Here is a 19,740-nt window from a genome sequence, read left to right as displayed (position 1 = left end):
GTGACATACTACTGGTAAATCAGAACCAGAGCGAAAGAGGTTGTGTGTGTGGACTAGGAGGAAAAGTAGTCAAAGTTTGCCTCCTTTGCCTTCTTCGTTTCACACACCCACACACATTTAGGGTTCATTCTTACCTAAGGCAGACAGGAGTAATCAATGCTAGCGTTTCCATGTGTATATGCGTGTGTGTGTGTGTGTGTGTGTGTGTGTGTGCAGAGGTGGCCAAGGCCGTGTGTTTGTTTTAGCTATGGTTTCTGAGCTCCGACCTGAGCTCCAAATCAAAGCAGGCACAATCCCAGGAGAGACGAGTCAGCAGTACTGGGAGAGATGGAGGGAAAGTGAGAGAGAGGAAAATGGAGATGAAAGAAGGAAGTAACTTTAAAATGTGGGGCGAAAAGGAGGCAAAATGATGCTCAGCATGCTTCAACATAAATGAAAAATGTAGCTGAGAAACAAGCCAGAAAAGAGAATGACGGAAATCAGTCCTCATTATTGTTGGGTTTCGGGTGTAGGGATTGGAAGGAGTGAATTTTAATGGTTGGGTGGGGGGAGCGCTGCGGTCGCACCAACATTGTTTCCACTGTTTGGATGACCAGGCAGGCAGCTTCCTTTTCAAACTCTTAGTCAGTAAAGCCAGAAATATTGAGAAAGTATGCGCACACACACGCGCACACACACGCGCACACACACACACACACACACACACACACACACACACACACACACACACACACACACACACACACACACACACACACACACATCCAGTGTAATATGTGATTCTATGTTAATATTGTCATGAAAAACCTCAAGTTTCCTGTCTGTGTATTCTGATATTGCATAAAGCAAATGACTGCGTCAGTTAATGTGGGTGTAATTGTATCTTCTGAGTGTTTGCATCAGTGTGGCACTGCTAAGTGTGTGAACGCCATTCTGCAGATTTATCTGAGTGTGTGTGTGTGCGTGTAACACGCTAGCCAAACCCATAAAGGCAGCCCCAAAATGTGATCCCCTGTATTTCATACAAGTCAGTTTAGTTACAGTGAACGCTCACAAACTAGAGATAGCATGTCAAATTGTCATTATTCTCGTTGGGTTACATGAATGTAAACCACATAATAACTTAGTTTTATTTTCTTAGTCCCTCATGACATCATATGATTATTATTTTTCTGTTGAAATTAAACTCCAAGGTCCAAAAAGATAGTGGTGAGGTCAAAGGGCAGTGGTGGGAGAGGTATTCAGATCCTTTACCTAAACCCACTACAAGAGTTTTACTGGTTATAGAACAGTCTAAATTTGATACTGATGCCTCCGTATGACCTACATAAGTGACATACATAAGAAGATTGGCTATTTCTATATAGTTATTCTTAATGCCTGCTACCTGGTTGGTTTCAGTTAGATTCAAAGAGGCGCTTATTGTCCACCAGGCCCACCAGAAATAAAAAAATAAAGTTCCTTATAGCTGATTTAAGTAAAAGTAACAAATTAACATAAAATACAGTACAAGTAAAAGTCCTGCATTCAAAATCTTATTTAAGTAAAAGTATTAGTAAAATGTACGTATAGTATCAAAAGTGAAAATGTTTGCATTGTACTATTGTTGCTATAGTCAAAGTGTAGCTGGTTTTAACTGCTTTATATACAGATAGTTTAATCCAGTGGTTCCCAAACCCCTAGGGGCCAAGGGTCACCAGGAAAGAAAGGAGAAAACACAAAAACAGAAACTTGTTTTCATTGTTTTGAAACTACTCAAGTAAAACCTGCTTTAGATGAGTTTGAATGGTTCAGATATAGGCACAGCCAGCTGTCTCACACACACTGGTTATAAGACACTACATAATAAACAGAAGTCAAGCTGGCTTCTCTTTGCTGCCTTATACTAAACGTAAAGGATATGAAGCTCAAAGATAGGAGACACAGCCTACAGGAAGGGAGAAATAAGTTAGACACAGACAGTTAAATGCTATGAAATCTACTGAAGAAAAGTGAGCAAAAGTGAATGGATATAGCAAGGATGTAAGAACGCTTCGAAGAAAACTAAAAAGATGTAATGGACAAGATGATGGAAGAATGATAACAATGGTACCAAAACCAGTAATGAACAAATTGCTGTCTCATTGTAAAAGAAAACATTAGAAAAAGGGGTTAGAGGTTGTAAAAGAGAAACAAGAGACATGAGTGACGACCGCAGCATGTCAGAGGGAGCCGAGTAGGTACACAGGGTGGTTTGTGGATAATTCAAAGTTTATCCTGCCTGACTGATGAGATGAATGTGTAATGTATGTTTTTCTTTCTGTAAATTATCATTCTTGATTGTTTCCCACATATCCAGAGCATAATGTCAATACAAAAATCATTAGAGAAACAAAGCCTGGGTTAAACCCAAACAGATACGGGACAGATAAAAAGAAACCACACTGGTGTGCACTTAATGTCTTTTGGCTTGTCGTATGTACCTTGTGTGTGTGTGTGTGTGTGTGTGTGTGTGTGTGTGTGTGTGTGTGTGTGTGTGTGTGTGTGTGTGTGTGTGTGTGTGTGTGTAGTTTGTAATTTTGTCATGTGTATGTGAGACTCTGCAGGCTCATTGCTTCCTTTGAAGGAGGATTGAGAGACATTTAAAGATTGTATTGCATGTGTTTAATAACATATCACATGACCTTTAGTATTTCTGTGTTTATATATATATATATTTATACTTTTAGTTATATATTAGGATATGTTTTTTTATGTTGTCTCAGTGAAAGACTTTTCCATGATTCCCTGATGATACAACTGAATATTTAACCTTTACATAAGTGAGAGATTTTTATGTTCGTAAATATCAAGTTTTACAAGACGAGATTTACTGTAAATGTGTAAAAAAAAAAAAAGTAAAAAAAAAAAAAAAACCCATCCCTCTCTCCACCCTTGGAACTGCTCACGATTGGCACAATAAAAATATACTCTGTCCAAACCCACCCTCTGTGTATTATACAGAACAAGTCTGATTTAGAAGTGCAAATTTTATATTCTGGCAGTTCATTGTACTATAAAAAGTACTCTAGCAGTTAATTTAGGTCTTACAGTATTTGGATGGTTAAATTCTGATGATATAAATACTGTAAGTAAAACAGGATTATGCTTAGCATTATGTTAACTCCCTCCCCTGTTTTCCCCTAAATTTGCATCCATTACGGCAAAGCCACAAATACATGTAAGAACTCTATATAAGATGCATTTATCGTTGTGAAACCTCTGCCAAAAAATTGCACATGAAACCCCATGTGTGACTTTCTGTTGGTTTACATATGTGAACGTTTTGCCTCAATGTATTCTGACATCACTTTTACCTCAGATGCGAATGTTTGGTACACATTTTTTCCTTTTTTGCAGTCGCCATTACATCTAATAATATTTGTTTCACATGTGAAAACTAAGAGACTATTTGCAGACATCATTTGTCATTTTGACTTGGACTTGACCTTTTTACAAGAGAGACTTTGAAATATTTCTCAGGTTTCATGCCACCATGTAGCTGAGATTGTATTTTACTGAGAGACACTAAACACACAGGTTGACCAGAGCTTTTGCCCCCCGTCAGACAGCAGTCGCTAGACGTGTGGGGATTTTCACGTGTTTATGTGGTTAGTGGGCTGTGGTGCCCCCTCCCTCCTTCTTTTACACTTTGGTGGTCACCAGTGATTGATCACATGTCCCGGCTAGCCCCCAGGTTGTTACACTGACCCTCTGCTGAAGTAAACGCAGAGCAGGTCATTAACTGCTTGGCAATTAACTGCTAAACAGGAAGGTATCACTGACCTGCCAGCCTGTGCAACCGGACCGCTGACTGAATGTGTCATTGTCATTTGGACACCAAGTTCCCTTTCTCCACGAAGACGTTTATTTGTGTTTGTGCTCGTTCCCACAGGAAGAGCTAAGCAGAGCACAAAGGCTGTCACTTTTTTAGAGTCAGCAAAGTCAGCTGAGATTAAATACCAGCCAAACAAAACATGTCTTACATTAAACTCACATATTTTTATAATAAGAAAATGTGAGAATTTATGTTTTTGTCCCTGTGAAACTGAATATTTCAGATTAGATTTGCTTTCCTGAAACATTTGTCTGTAGCTGACAGACGGGTTAGAAAAACCTTTGTGTCTGCACTGTTATCAAGTAGCACTTTTAATGATATATGAAGTATTAGAGAGCATGGACACTGGCAGGCTGCCCAAGGTGATTTGTTATGAGCATTATTGCACAACCTTGTAGCTCTATGAGTCATCAGCAGCTGTGTGATTTTACACATTGTCCCAGAATAGCTCCAGCGGTTCACAATCGTAATTCCCTCATTTAAAGTCTGTTTGCTGTTCCTGATTTAAATGTTGGCAACATGTGGCCTCACTTTCAATAAAGTCCAAACAGCATTAAGTCAAATGAAGTTTCTTCAGATGCTGTTTTTCAAAGACATATTACTCACAGACCAAACACAGATTTTGCTAGCGTTAGTGGGATTTTTGATTATATGTAGACTCAGCAATATATCAATGTTTTTTTGTTTTTTTTTTAGAAAAAGAGGTTTCTTCTGGCAAAAGTCCATTATTTTCAGAATAATCATTTTAGATGTGTCATTTTGTAACAAACCATTTGCTAAAATCTCTTTTTAAATTAATTCAGCTGGACTGAATTTTTCCAATTTGGCCATGAGTGTGGATGCTAAACAAGCTTTTCCAAACGCTTGACCCCAACGAGTCCCATCCTTTCTGCAATTTCCCAATAAAGTATATCTATGGGATCAATAAAGTATATCTATCTATCTATCTATCTATCTATCTATCTATCTATCTATCTATCTATCTATCTATCTATCTATCTATCTATCTATCTATCTATCTATCTATCTATCTATCTATCTATCTTTTTATGTCCTTCCCCATTCCCATCTTGTAAGACTCACAGAAATGCTTTCTGCTTTTAATTTTTTTAAAAGACAGAACTGAATAGGGGAATGGTAGAAGAATGGAGGGAAAGAAAAACGGAGGGAGGTGAGGAGGAGGGTTGTGAAAATTGCCGTTGGCTGCCACCCAGGGCCCAGTCTTTGTGGTAATGAAGGGTTAGAAGCAGCGTTATTGCTCCCAGATGCCGTGCGGCTTCTCTGCAGCCCTTTGATGCATGGCCCAAGTCACCAGGACTTTTCTATCAGACTCCCATCAACATACACTCCAACATACACACACACACACACACACACACACACACACACACACACACACACACACACACACACACACACACACACACACAGACATGTAAGACATGTAGCCTCTTAAAAAAACATGGATGCTATAAACGACTATCTTCTTGGTTTTGCCCACCAAACTACTCAGATTTGTTTCAAAGTGTTAATTGGATACGGTTTATGTAAGGTCCCCACGTGTGTGTGTTTTTGGTGTTTATACATACTGCAGCATTTCTGTGTGTGTGTGTATGTGTGTGTGTGTGTGTGGGAGAAAGCGGCCATATTTCATTCACATTGAAATAGTCTTTGAGTCTTTGAGACGTTTCTTGGACTGTGTGCAGAGTGAAGTGCCTTTATGAATCCAGAAGTGAACTTCCTCTGGCTTTTCATAATGAGCCTGCTATTACTCACTAGCCAAACAAAACCATGGAAAGTACTTTGCTCACACACAGCTCCAAACACCACAGGTTAAATACCAAGTGCACTGCCGGGGCTGCTGCATATATTTGGGTGTGTGTGTGTGTGTTTGTGTGTGTGTGTGTGTGTTTCAGACAAAAGCGAAGCACATCACACATGTGGTTCAGGTGTAAATGAAAATAATTGATTTAACTATTTACAAGTTGGGGTGGGTATGAAAATCAGTAAAATCAGTAATGTAGACAGGTGAATGGATGAGTAAAGAATAGTGTAATGTAAGTGTAAAGACCCAGTATCAAAAAGTGTCATCTCACTGAAATTCTAAAAGAGACATTTTCTCAACTAACTCTGGTGGTGTTCAGAAAATTGGCAATAACTGTAGATAACCCACAAAGCTCACCACCTGTGGTTTTTAAAGGGGCTATTTCTTTGGTAGAAAGTGCTTTTGATGAAGTGTTCACAGCAAGCTCGGTGAACCAACCCACTGATGTCCTCTCACGCTTGGCTGTTGTAAATAGACAGATTCATTGCACTTCCTTGTTAATGTTGCATTCACATTTCAGGCACCTGGTTGACATAGTCCCTTATAATAAGTAAATGGGCTTGGCTGGTGGTTTGTGTACTGTAACCTCGAGGACAGCCACACCCAGAGCATTTGTTGCTACTGTGTCTGTAGTGTGACATGAGCAGAGTCACACTGACATACACTGTAATAAATCTCACCTTAATGAATGGTAAAATGTTCAGTTTATGTTGAAACGGTTTTAGAGAGGTGTTGATTCTGAACTGTGTAGTTGGTGGTGCTGTTGAATTGAGACTTCCTAAGTCCCGCCCCTTTTTGGTCTGTGCTCCAGTGACAGTTGAGCTAGCCTCGCTCAACTTTCTCCTTTCCTTTAGGCCTACTTTGATATGTGCTAGGCTCATCAATGTTGAGAAAGACAACCAAATGTTAAGATAAAAGTAACTTATATAGTCACATCTTAAATTAGTTCATGTTGGGAAAACATTAGCTAACTAACGCTTGATGTAAATTAACTAGCTAGTTATCTAGAGTTTTGTTATCATAGCTTGCTAACTTAAGATGTGACTGACTTTTAACCATCTTTAAAATGTGGTTGTCTTATCAACATAGACGCATCTAGCACATATCTAAGTAGCCTACAGGAAAGGAGAAAGTTGACCAAGGCTTTCTCAACTGTTAGTGGAGCACAGAACAAAAAGGGTCAATTGTATTGCTTTACAACATACTGACAATACAATAGAGCACCACCAATTGTAGCCTCCAAAATGAAAATGAATGAATAATCACCTCTCTAAAACAAGTTGTTATCTTCATGAAGGTGATATTGAGTAGCTATATTTTACTTTTCAATACTTTTGCAGGTTTAATAACCATATACATTGTGTGTGTTTGTTTGTGTGTGTGTGTGTGTGTGTGTGTGTGTGTGTGTGTGTGTGTGTCTGTGTGTCTGTGTCTGTGTGTGTGTGTGTGTGTGTGTGTGTGTGTGTGCGTGCATGGAATTAGAACTACATCATTCTAGCATTATGTCTCATTGTGATCAGAACACATAATTGTTTCACTTCACTAACTGTCAAGAGTTAGTTCAAATTATTGACTGTTAAGTGCATCTTTCTGTCGACATTAACAATGGATTATCAAGAGAAACAAGACAACTTGCATTATTTCTGGAAAGACAACAGAGGCCAGAAGACTCAAGAAATCTTTCATGAGGTTAACTTCTGGTCCATTATGGAAGATGATACCATGCATGCTCATCTTAAAGCTGAAGCCTACAAGGTGGCTGATCTGATTGCTAAAGATTGGGGCAATCAGAGGACATCAAAGTCCAAGATAGACCAGATGACTTGTGAAAACTTTGATGGAGACAGCTTCTGGTCTATCATGAAAAATAAGGCCCTGCATGATCATCTCAAGCAGGAAGCCTACAAGGTAGCTGATCTGATTGCCAGAGAATGGGGAAATCAGAAAAAGTCCAAGGTAGACCAGCAGACTTGTGAAAACCTGGATGAGGACAGGACTTTCACACCTCATCCTCCTTCTACCACAGCCAAACCATTCCAACCATCCCAAGTGAGACCATCTTGCTCAAACACTGATGAAGACAAGCAGCGACTGCGATTGTTGTCCAGTCCTGAAAAAAGCTCGGACCATATCTGTAAACTGCTCGGCTCTGAAGACTTGCAAAAAAAAATTTATGGTTTAACATCGGTTCAAGATCTGGCAAGGGACCATCCGGAGGTATTGAAGACCACACTTTATAAAATCTGTGTGGGTGTCATGGAGGAGGTTAAAAACATGCACTCGATGGTGTCCCGCACTGCTATTGCCACCCTGGGGGAGATGTATGCTCACCTCCAGAGGGCTATGGATGACATGGTGGAGCAAACAGGCCGCATGCTGATACTAAAAGTGTCTGAATCCGACACCTTAATTCAGCAGCAGGCAAATCTCGCACTGGACACTATGGTTCAAAACTGCAGCCCTGGTCGCACCATGAACACACTGCTGAATGCAGGACTGAGTCACCACAATACTACAGTAAGAGCAAGCACAGCTCAGCACCTCAGCCAGTTATGCAAAGTCCTTGGAGCCACACGGACCCTCACAGGTGACAAGAGCTTCACCAAACGCTTCCTTATTGCTGTGAGAAGAATATGTGCGGATGCTGCAGCGGACGTGAGGCGCCACGGACATGACATCGTCCAAAACATTTCCACTCACGGCGCCTTCCAGAAGCAGTGGAAAGAGGCTGTCCCAGAAATGGACAGAAGCTCGCAGGAGGGACTCATAAATAAACTGCAAAAGTGACCTAAGGACCCAAAGGACAATAATTACATTACTGCTGATTGATAATAACTGTCAATAAAGGTCCTTTGTGAATTAAATATAACAAACATGACTTTATGCTCGTCAGTCAAAGCACAAGATGTCTTTTTAAGGGGTGATACAATGTCAAATGCAACAAAACGAAATTTGCTTTGAGAACTAATCAACAAATTTGAACATTGTTGGCAGGTCCATTTTGAGTGTCTATTAATTTCTAAATAATATTACTAATTGACTCACATTGTTTTTTTATTCTATTGTTTAGTAGTTATAAAAAAATATGTAATTATTATTTTGTAGTTATGTATTATGTAAAAACAATTACATTTGATTAATTGCAAATTTGTTTGGTAATACACACACCTTACAAACAAAATTAACTATAAACAAAAAACTAAATCTAGTTTTAATACCTATTACTGTATTTCCACTGACATGGTTATTCATGTGCACAAATAAATGTATGTTAAATCAAAATACCATAAGCTAATAGACACACAGCAAACCAAAGGACGGTAGAATTCTAGTATTGTAGCAGTATTTTTTATGTTTTTTTAACAAGACAAGTCAATTGAGAACCAGTCCTCATTTACAATGATGACTTGGCCAAGAGGCAGCAACAGGAGGCAAGTCGATACAACAATTAAAACATAATACAACAATCCAAAAACAGAACACTAAAGTACTACAGTAAGTAGATTACTGGTTTGCGTCTCACAAGTTGCTTCTTACATGTTCTCAAAATCTTGTTCTGCATTCCCAACTCTTGACCAAGTACACACGAAAGTTTGTATTACACTTAGGCTGTTTCCATGGTGACGGTTGCAAACAGAGGGGAAGTCTCCTGACAACCCAGTAGTGGTTTAGCCATCACAAATCCATACCTCAGTGTCAGTGTTTGTGTGTCTCCTGGAAGCTCATTCACATTCACACACATTCTCATGCAAGTAAAATTCTGCGAATAAAGGTCAAATAAAGGTGTGTGTGTGTGTGTGTGTGTGTGTGTGTGTGTGTGTGTGTGTGTGTGTGTTTGTGTGTACTACATACATATGTATCTCATACAGCCTTGCATGTCCTGTGTGTATGCGTGTGTGTGTGTACTCAACGTCTGAAATCTGTACGTTTGCCCGCTATTGCTGGATGGCTTTTATGGGAGCATATGGAAAAGCACTCAAGTCCTGACTTCCACACACATAAAAACACACACACACACACACACACACACACACGCAAGTTGGGCTGATTGACAGAGAAAGAAAACCTCTGGATAATCTGTCAAAACTGCACGCAATATTGAAATAATACTCATACATGTGTGCCTTCTTATTAGTTTTTAATTTTCTGACAATTCTTGTTGTTTGCAGATGCATCAAATCTAATTCTTCCATTCTCACACATCCTTCCTAACTTTTTCTAATAAAAGTAATCAATAGTAAACAATCACATAGTGTTTGTTACTGTATTATCATTATCACTACACTAGTTTGCCTTTCCGTCCCTGCTTTGGTTCAGTTTCTCTGTACTTTCCCCACATCATGCACACACTCATACCCCAGTCCCCCTCTCCTCCTCCTCCCTTCCCAACTCTCCTGACTGGATTTACTGGCCAGAGGAGAGGAAAATGTATGAATCAGTCCAAGGTTGCTCACTCCCAGGGAGAGGGAAAGCCAGAGAGCGAGGGAACAAGGGGAAAGAGGAAAAATAAAAGATGGAAGAGAGAGCGAGAAAAAGGAGGAAGCCAAAGATGGAGAAATACTGAACAAACCAGAGGTGGAGTACGGGGACCTCTTTGCCCTCTGTGCCACAATAAATGATGATGTAAGCATCCAGCAGTCTGGGGCGACTGTTCATTTAGTTTTTTCGTGTAGTGGACACCTGGGTGTATCGCTGCTGCCAAATGTGTGTGTGTGTGTGAAAGAGAGTTTTTACATGCATTTAGGGGATATGACCATTTGGCTGCACAGGTCATAAATCCTTTGATGAAGGAGTTTGGTCACACACACAACCTCCTGTCTCCCTCTCTCTCTCACACACACACACACACACACACACACACACACACACACACACACACACACACACACACACACACACACTCACACTGGGTTGGGCAGGGCAGGCCCGTGGTTAGCTATCCAGATGGTTTTAAGGTTAGTTAGAGACTACGCTCAAAGGTGCTGTTTGCAACCAAAGCAGCGTGTGTGTATTTTTGTGTGTGTGCGTGTGTGTTTACAGAAACTCACTCACCCTGTGCTATATTTGGCTTCCTTTTTTTAAAAATACTAATTTTACTGTCGATGGTAAAAGATTCACACACACACAAGCGTATGCAGAAACTTAATTTTGTAACAATAGACTTTGAGAGGTTTAACCGCAATGTATGTGTGTGTGTGTGTGTGTGTGTGTATGAATGAGTGAGTGAGTGAGAGACACTGGGATAGAGAAGGAGAGAGAGAGTGCTGGCATATGTCAGACTGAGCTGACTAACTTTGAGGTTCCCTGATTCATAAATAGTTGGATGTCTGGATATCATATGTTGTGTGCAGATTTACAAGTACAAGAGATTTCTGCACTGGAACGCGGTTTCTCTCTCTCTCTCTCTCTCTCTCTCTCTCTCTCTCTCTCTCTCTCTCTTTCTCTATGTGTGTGTGTGTGTTTCTCATTTGTTTTATGCCCCCCCAACCCGCTTTTTTTTTTCTTTTTAACTCTGCACAACTGTAATCAAAACCACAGACTCGAGGTCTGTGAACGACTTTCCCATTCGTGTCTCTTGCATTTTTCTTCTCCTCTTTTTTTTGTGGGCTGTTAAATTTAATATGTGTGTGTTTCATCTGCTTTCCTTTTGTCCCTTTGAATCTAATCTGGTATTGTTTCTTTACGATTGACACGATACAAGTGAAGTTGATGCTGCAAAATCTTTAATTATTAAGTTTATAAAGTGGTAAATTCATCAGAACACAATGATTGTGATGCAAAATCTTTTTTTTATGTGGGTCCAGTACACAATGTCAGTGCAAACACTGTAAATCTCTTTGACCGTTTTTACCCTTTAAGCAAATTCCTCACTCATGGCGCAAAGTCAGTCTCTTTCTTTCTCTTCCTCACATATACAACTCGTGTGTTTCTCTTGCGCCTCCTGCAGGAGAAGGAGAAGAAGTACATGCTGCAGGTGGACAACCTGAAGCTGCGGGATGTGGAGAAGGGCTTCATGTCCAGCAAGCACATCTTTGCCCTCTTCAACACTGAACAGAGGTGTTATTATACCCCCAGACACATCAATATACATATACACAGCAGATAAACATTATTGATCACTCTGCAGTGGTGTTTTTTTAGATATAGGATTAAATCTTTGTTAGACAAATTGTGCAGTTGTACAGAAATATGCTGAATCCTACATACAAGCATTATAAATGACACACACACTAACACACTGTTACCATTAGAATTAGCTCTGCAGCCCACAAACATTTCAGGATTCATGTGATTTCTGTGTAAAATTTTAAGAAAGAGATCTGAAGTCATAATGGAGTCTTAAAGCTTAATATAAGGCAGTATTCAGTTAAGAACATTATGAAAATACTCATTTACAACTAAGTCCTTATTAATTAGTGCTGGCAACAAAATGTACTTAAAGTAATAAAAATAAAAGTGCTAATTATGCAGAATGACTCTTGTCAGCGTAATATTAATATATTGTTGTATATAATTTTTTAAGCTTGAACATCTAAGCAGGACTTAAATATATTATATATATTTGTAACATCAAACAAAACAAAACTCAAACTTAAGCTGTAAAATAAATGTAATTGAATATAAAGCTAAATATTTGCCTCTGAAATATAGTGGTGTAGCAGTATAATGAATAATGAGGACTGTATTTAAGTAAATGTTACTTTGCACCACTGACACTGCTGCTCAGTTGACACATATTGGCTATAAAATAATAGTATATAAAAAGATGGAGAACATCGTTCAGAGCTTAGTTTTGATCTCATTGTGTGTCCACAGGAACGTGTACAAGGACTACCGTCAGCTGGAGCTGGCCTGTGAAAGTCAGGAGGATATTGATGCTTGGAAGGCCTCCTTCCTCAGAGCTGGAGTTTATCCTGAACGCGTCACGGTAAGATTTTTTTGTTTTTGCATGCATACGCCAAAAGTAGGAATGAATATAGTAAATTGGGATTTCTCCTTTGCACATGAAACCATATTCAAAACACATTATTAACCTAAACAAAAAGTAAAGCTTGTTGATTGTTTTTTTGTTGCGTATATACTGTTGTTGTGACGTTTATTTGGAGTCTATTTTATTGTTGTCAAGTTTCTCATGTGACACTGTATCTGTCCTCTTTCAATGTTTGTTTTCTTCATCGCTGTTTGGCCTTATAGGACAAGGAAGGAAAGGTATGCCACTCTGCATAAAGAATTGTCATCATCTTTGTGTCTTTCCTATACTGTTTCACCCTAAAACAATTTTTTTTTTAAAGCTCTGATGATGTGATGTTATGTATTTAACATCTTACATTACTAATTCAGTAGTTACTCAGTAGTTGTTCAGAGCAGACTTTTCTCAGCATAAAATTGGTGCTATATAGTTCCAGGAGAGTTAATTTTTTATCAAAAATGATTACTAATACTACATACAATACTTGTAATATTATCAAAATATACAGATTCAATTCAAATAAAATCAAATAGAAATTGTAAAAGAAAGAAAAGAGACCACTTTGCTGTATAATTCCAATGTTATGGTGCCTCACTTTTATCTTGTATGTAGTATCTGCAGTCTCTGTTGTGCTAACTCTTTCTTGCTGAAGCTAAACTGACATTAAACTCTGTGTCTTCTGTTCACCCTCCCTTATTCGTCTCCACAGAGTGACGGCGATGAAAATGGCTCGGACAACTTAATGCACAGCATGGACCCTCAGCTGGAGCGGCAGGTGGAGACCATTCGTAACCTGGTTGACTCCTACATGGCCATCGTCAACAAGACCGTCCGCGACTTGATGCCGAAGACCATCATGCACCTCATGATTAACAATGTGAGTCATCAACCGTCAGCTCTTTCGTATTTATATATACTCCAAACATAGAAACTTTAATTTTCCTCACAAAACATCTCTCTCTCTCTCTCTCTCTCTCTCTCTCTCTTTGTTTAGACTAAGGAGTTCATCAATGCAGAGCTGCTGGCTCAGCTGTACTCGTGTGGTGACCAGAACACACTGATGGAGGAGTCTCAGGAGCAGGCCCAGCACCGCGACGAGATGCTGCGCATGTACCATGCCCTGCGGGAGGCCCTCAGCATCATCGGTGACATCAGCACAACCACCATAACCACCAGCATGCCGCCACCCGTGGATGACTCCTGGCTGCAGGTGCAGCGGAGTGGTTCCGGAGGAAGGTAAGGCACGATGAGAATATAGAGGACAGAGGAGGAGGATCGGTTTGTTTTTTAACCCTTGAAGTTATTTGATTTATCTGGGTCAATGCTATTGAATTATCAAGTAAAATATGAGCTTTACATATAACCATTATCAGATTGGTTGTTTTATTTTTGTTTTCTTAACATGCACTGGGTAACCACCTCCACCATATTAGGTTCCATGCTTCGTTGTATTTAAATCAGGTCTGTTATATTTTTCTTACAGAGTACTTAAAAGTGTAGTTGCCTGGTCAAAAACTTTGGTTCAGTTGCCCATGGAGGACAGTAGTCGTCCTCAATGTTTGACAAATATTGGGGTCGTCTTTTCTATCTCAATCTTAATGTTTCATTTTGACCCGTGGTGGATGGGTGATGGTTGGACTAACAGATAGTTGATAGCACAGGGTCACATTCGTTAGATATCTTGAAGATGAGATTAATGGATCGGTTAAAGGGTTCATGAATTTCTGTGGAGGAGACTAAAACGTTTTAAGCAATGCAAAGAAGTTGGACAGAAATGGAACAATTCAGGGAGTAATCAAGTGATCAGGCCTTAGAGTTGAGGAAGGCAAGAACACCATCAAACAACTACCCTATGATTATTCTGCTAAGCAACTTAATGCTTGTTGCTGCTCCTGATGCTCTCCTCCCTTCTCCTCCAGGTCTCCAGCTACCAGTCCAACTCCAAACCGCAGGGCTCCACCGGGACCTCCGAACCGCCCAGGCTCTCGCGGGCCTCCACCTGGGCCTCCTCCTGCTGGGGGACCCCCTGTCCCGTCTCGCCCGGGGTCCTCCCCAGACCCTTACAGCGGGCCTCCGCCCACTGTTCCCTCCCGGCCTAATCGCGCACCCCCAAGTGTGCCCAGGTGAGTAAAAACACGAGAGGTCTTTGAAACAACCAACCCTTCTTCACCCCAACGTATTTCACAGTATGTTTCAATAGGTTTAATAAAGACTTTGACAACCAAACCATAGCTTATAATACTATGACAAGCTATCCAACCTGAAGTGTGGATGCTCTCTGTTACTAAGGGGGATGTGAAGACACCTGGCTGAGGGGATAAAGGAGGTAAATGAAGTGGAGAGCTCTGGTTGTGATAGAAGATAGATGAATAGAGTGATAGAGATCCCTAAATAGATGGATAGACTGTGATCTAACTCAATGGGGTATGTTCCTTCTTTTTTCTTGGTCTGGGTTACCATTTGCGTACTTCCTTTCACCTAACCTTGTCGGTACCTTTCTGTCACCACTTTGAACTTTCAACACGCTGTCAAGCATCACTAACGATAGCTAACTCTCATGTTCATCGCTTACACCCACCTCACCGCTGTCCTCATCCGACTAATTAACATATGTCTGCTTTAAAGCAAGTCAGTGACTGGAGTGAGCGTCAGAAAAAAAAACTGGGTTTTCTTTTTGTTCCCGTTTCTCCATTAACTGTACGTGCCTTTGCACCTGTGAAAAATCGCCTTGTGCTTGCCTGTGTTTGTGAGCTAGCTAACGTTTTTTTTTATTATTCTGAATTCATTGTCAGAGTAGCAGCTTGCCTCTTTTACCGTAGGAGACACGAACGTTGCTGCGCAAAGCTCTCACTGGCAAATGCAGACTCAAAATCAGATGAAGGACGATCTCAAAATCCTCACACAAGTCCTCAGTAGTGAACTTTTTCCATCTCGTATTCTGGTCTGTCCAAAGTGAGAGCCGAGCACATGTGACATTGGTCATTTCCTGCACTGTAACTGTTTGCACTCCTTTTCTCTTTTCCTCCTCTTCATCCCTCTTTTCCTCACCACACCTCTGTTCCCACACATGACTATGGTTCCTTCAACAGAATCACTATCACTGACCAATGAGGACTAACGTTTTCTGGTATGTTGGGTACTGTCCGCCTCATCATCATCATCATCATCATCATCTTCATCACCACCTTTCCTTCTTTCTCTTCCTCTCAGAAGGCATCCTTTCACTGCATGCCATTTTCTTTTGCTCACTTTTCTTTTTCTCTTCTCAGAGCGCTGCATGGGGCAAACACACACCCAGTTCAGATGGCCTGTGTGTGTTTGCATCAGTGTTTGAGCCTTTTTGAGGTTGACACTAACTTATTTATTGGAGTGGGTATGTCAGTATGTCAGTATGTGTGAAGGAGGAATTTTCTCAGAATAAAGCAGCAGCGGGTTAGACTGGATTCAACTCAAATGTCCAAAACTTAAAGATTTTTTATGTTTTTGTGTCGATGTTGTTGTATTTGATGCCATGACATCCCACCCATCCCTGACTTTGTCTCTCACTGTCTGATGTTGTCCTGCAGAGTCATGGTATCTGTTAATATCGCCGTTCAGTACAGCATTTAGCGAGTGAGCAGGTAGCGCTGCTGGAGATTCTCAAACTGATCTTTTTTTTTATGGAAATACAATATATTTTTACCTTTTCAGGCCTCTAAAACAATAGAAATGAAACAATCTGAAAGGGGAATGTCACTCACCCGTAGCACTGTTGGCAACCTGTGAGAAGTAGTCATGAGCACATGCCAAAAGGAGAAACATCAGAGAAAATAGTTTTTTAAAGGAATAGTTTGTAAATTTTTGGGAAATATGCTTTAGTTAGATGAGAAGATCTATACAACTATATCTTTACAGTAAATATGTAGTGACTGCTGGTAGCCAGCTGGCTTAGAATCAGGACTAGAATCAGGGGAACCGCTACCTTGGCTCTGCCCAAAATCCACTTAATATATATATAAAGCTCACTAATACCCCTGGTGCTAGTTCTGGGCTGATCCTAGTGCCGGTTCAGAGTTGGTTCCACTTGAGAACCTCCTAAGAACCGCTTTGTTTTTCTTTCTTCTTTTTCTTCTTTCTTCTTTTTCTTTGTTAGTTATAGTTACCAAGGTTACCCTAGCTGGCTCACATCTGTGTTATGAACGTAGAACATAACATAGATGTTCATAACATCTATGATACATTCATAACATCAATGTGAGAAATTAGTAGCCCACTAAACAGATAATAAATACATAGCTGGCTGGCGACAAGGCGCTGCCTGACATAAAGGTTCTTGGTCCTAGACCACCAAAATCATTGTACAGCGCTGGAACCAGTTTTCCTGGCCTGCAAGCCGGTTCTTGAAAACTGAGTAACTTGTTCAAGATTACAACCTGCCCTCAAACTGCCTTGGTGAAAAAGGGGTATTATTAACATACTAAGCTAACTGACTACTGGTAGCAGCTTCATCTATATTGTACAGAAATGAGAATGATATCAATCTTCTCATCTAACTCTTGGCAAGAAAGCATAAGCGCATTTCCCAAAATGTTAAACAATTTTTACTTTACTCTTTAATAGTAACCTAATTTTCAGAAGTGTATGCCTTTCAGGGCAGATGTTACAGAGCTTGGTAAATCTGTACAAGTGCATGCTACTGTACTGACAATATGGAGTAATACTGCCTGCATATGGCCTCAACTGCAAACACACAGTACCTGCATTGAGCCTGATAGCTTTGTGATGTTGGGTGTGTTTTCGGGTTTCTTTCTATGTGTCATCTCATGATATAGGTGGTTGTCTGTGTGAGTAAAGGTACAGTATGTCTGTATTTCTGTGTATGTGCATGAATTTACAAATAACAATGTGTAAGCATAATCACTAAGTTTAAATGAACTGCAAACAGATGAGAAACACTAATCCATCCTGTTGCCACCCTCTCTTCTTTCTATCTGTTCTTGTGCGTTTGTGTGTCCATGGCAGTCGGAGACCCCCACCTTCTCCAACCCACTAGACCTCTGAGCTCCTCCCTCCCTCCTCCGTCCTGTCCAGTCCCACCTCTGGATGAGAGACCTTGGACAACAGTGCCACCTTCCTGTCGTTTTCCGCCACACCCGACCTGAGCCGGCTCCCTTCTCCTGCTCCCTCACAACAAGCCACGTCTCTCTTTCTCTCCCAACAACTCCCCCTCCTCCTCCTCCTGCACACACACACACACACACACACACACACACACACACACACACACACACACACACACACACACACACACACAAACCCCTCTGTTTCACACAGAGATGCAGAATACTTGAAATACACCTGCATGACTGACATACAAACATGCTGCACCCTCGGAATTTAAATAAACTATGTAGATAATATTGAGTGTATGCGCACATGTGCATGCACACCTGCTTACATAAATACACACACACACATATATATATATATATATGTACAAGCAAATACGTACAGAATATTTGTTCCTGCTGGTAAACCTAAGGTGGCAGACATTTGCAAATTTAGCATGACACTTTGCCTGAGTATTACTTTATACTCCAGCCTTTCTAATGGGTATTCTGGCTGCTGACTGATTTTTTCCTGTGTTAACATTTGTTTTATCTTTAAAAATCTTTTTAGCTTAATTTCTATTTTAAATAAAGGAATACTTCACCAATTTTTTTTTTTTAAATCTTTATTTTCCTCCCAGAATTTCAGGCTATGAGGTGATTTATTTGTGCGGTATCTCCCTGGGGTCTCCTCATCTTTAGGATTTCTCTTTTCATCTTCTACCCGTTTATCCTGCGATGTAAGGTCTTCTTTTATTTCTTTTCATTCTTTTCACCAAACAGCCGGCCAAACAGGGGCGGACCCTCTCGCCCCGAGAGCCCCCTGCCGCCATTCGACTCTTAGAAGAACCTCCCCAAATCCTCCCCTTTACCTCCTCTCTTTTTAAACTCATCCTGGTTTTCCCCATCAACTTTGAAACAGACGTGCTTATTCACTCAGCTCACACGAGGAACGAAATAAGGGGGGGGGATCACTTACAGACTCCTCATCCTCAGATACCTGGACAGACGGGCTGCTGCTCTTCATCCTTTCTTTCCCTCCTCCCCTTTCTCCCCTCCTAGGACTGGTGGAGCGATCACATGAGGAACCATCTGGACTTTTATGCCTGCTGTAGACTCCAGCAGGGCCTCACTGTCACTGTCACTGTCACTGAATGTGTGGACAGCTAGATAGTCCACATAACTGTGTCACAACCACCTCTCAAAAACGCTGTTGTCTGTGCTTCGACAGAACCTATGCAAAAACAAATTTTTTTGGGCATAAAGAGGCGCCTCCCATGGCACTTGTCCCACTCTCCTCTTCACAAAAACATTGTTATCATATCAAGGCTGGTTCTAAATAGAAAGTGCAATATATAGGATGTCCTTTGCAGACAGCTGCATAACACGAGTCACACAAGAATCTGAGTTTTTAGGCAAGAGGAAAGGAATATGTGTCCTGGGTTGCTCCTTGAGACTGTTAGATAGCTCCTTAACCCTGTAAGACCCAAATATAGAAAAACCTTTAAAAAAATTATTTTACCTTTCAGATGTTGTTGTAGTAGGCCTTTGATGCAGAAATTAAAGAGTTTTTAAAAAAATAATGTTTATGTAAGTTTATAGAGAAATGTTGTAATATTGCAACATTGGGCTTCGTGGGAGCAGAATTTCTGTATTTGTACTCATGTTGTCTGAACAACAATTCAGAACAACTACGGGTTAATTTGCAGGGTTGATTGCTTACTTAGCCCCATAAAGGTATATAACATTAATAATAATCACACATTAGTCATTTATTAAAAAAACTGTTAAACAGGACAAAACTCTAGCTTTTTCTAGCAACTTCTTCATTCCTTTTTTTTTTTCATGACTGACTTTCATTGTTAGTGAAAGTCCCAAAACAGTTCTTGTCCTCTGAAAAGCAAAGGCGAACATCACACTTGCTGCATTGGTGTTGGTGTATCCTTTATTGTAGTGTCTGCAGCGTCCCTCCCTGTCTTCACTGGGAAATGTGCAACTAGGT

The 19,740-nt window shown here is 40.4% G+C and overlaps 1 protein-coding gene across 1 annotated transcript in view; it reads left to right on the top strand.

Moving 5' to 3' along the window:
• The window catches only part of dnm1a (dynamin 1a), a 43,341-nt gene extending 24,999 nt beyond the window's left edge, over positions 1-18,342 (top strand). Inside the window, exons 17-23 of the mRNA XM_051413443.1 lie at positions 11,629-11,738; positions 12,498-12,609; positions 12,876-12,890; positions 13,361-13,528; positions 13,646-13,887; positions 14,571-14,774; positions 17,653-18,342. Of these exons, the coding sequence (XP_051269403.1) occupies positions 11,629-11,738; positions 12,498-12,609; positions 12,876-12,890; positions 13,361-13,528; positions 13,646-13,887; positions 14,571-14,774; positions 17,653-17,683 (882 nt within the window). The 3' untranslated portion in view covers positions 17,684-18,342. The remainder of the gene's footprint in view (positions 1-11,628; positions 11,739-12,497; positions 12,610-12,875; positions 12,891-13,360; positions 13,529-13,645; positions 13,888-14,570; positions 14,775-17,652) is intronic.
• Positions 18,343-19,740: the final 1,398 nt, after the last annotated feature.

Source organism: Dicentrarchus labrax, unplaced genomic scaffold (assembly GCF_905237075.1).
Source record: "Dicentrarchus labrax unplaced genomic scaffold, dlabrax2021, whole genome shotgun sequence".
NCBI lineage: Eukaryota > Metazoa > Chordata > Actinopteri > Moronidae > Dicentrarchus > Dicentrarchus labrax.
The sequence above is the reverse complement of the archived record's forward strand: the minus strand, read 5'-3'. Positions and strand labels throughout refer to the sequence as shown.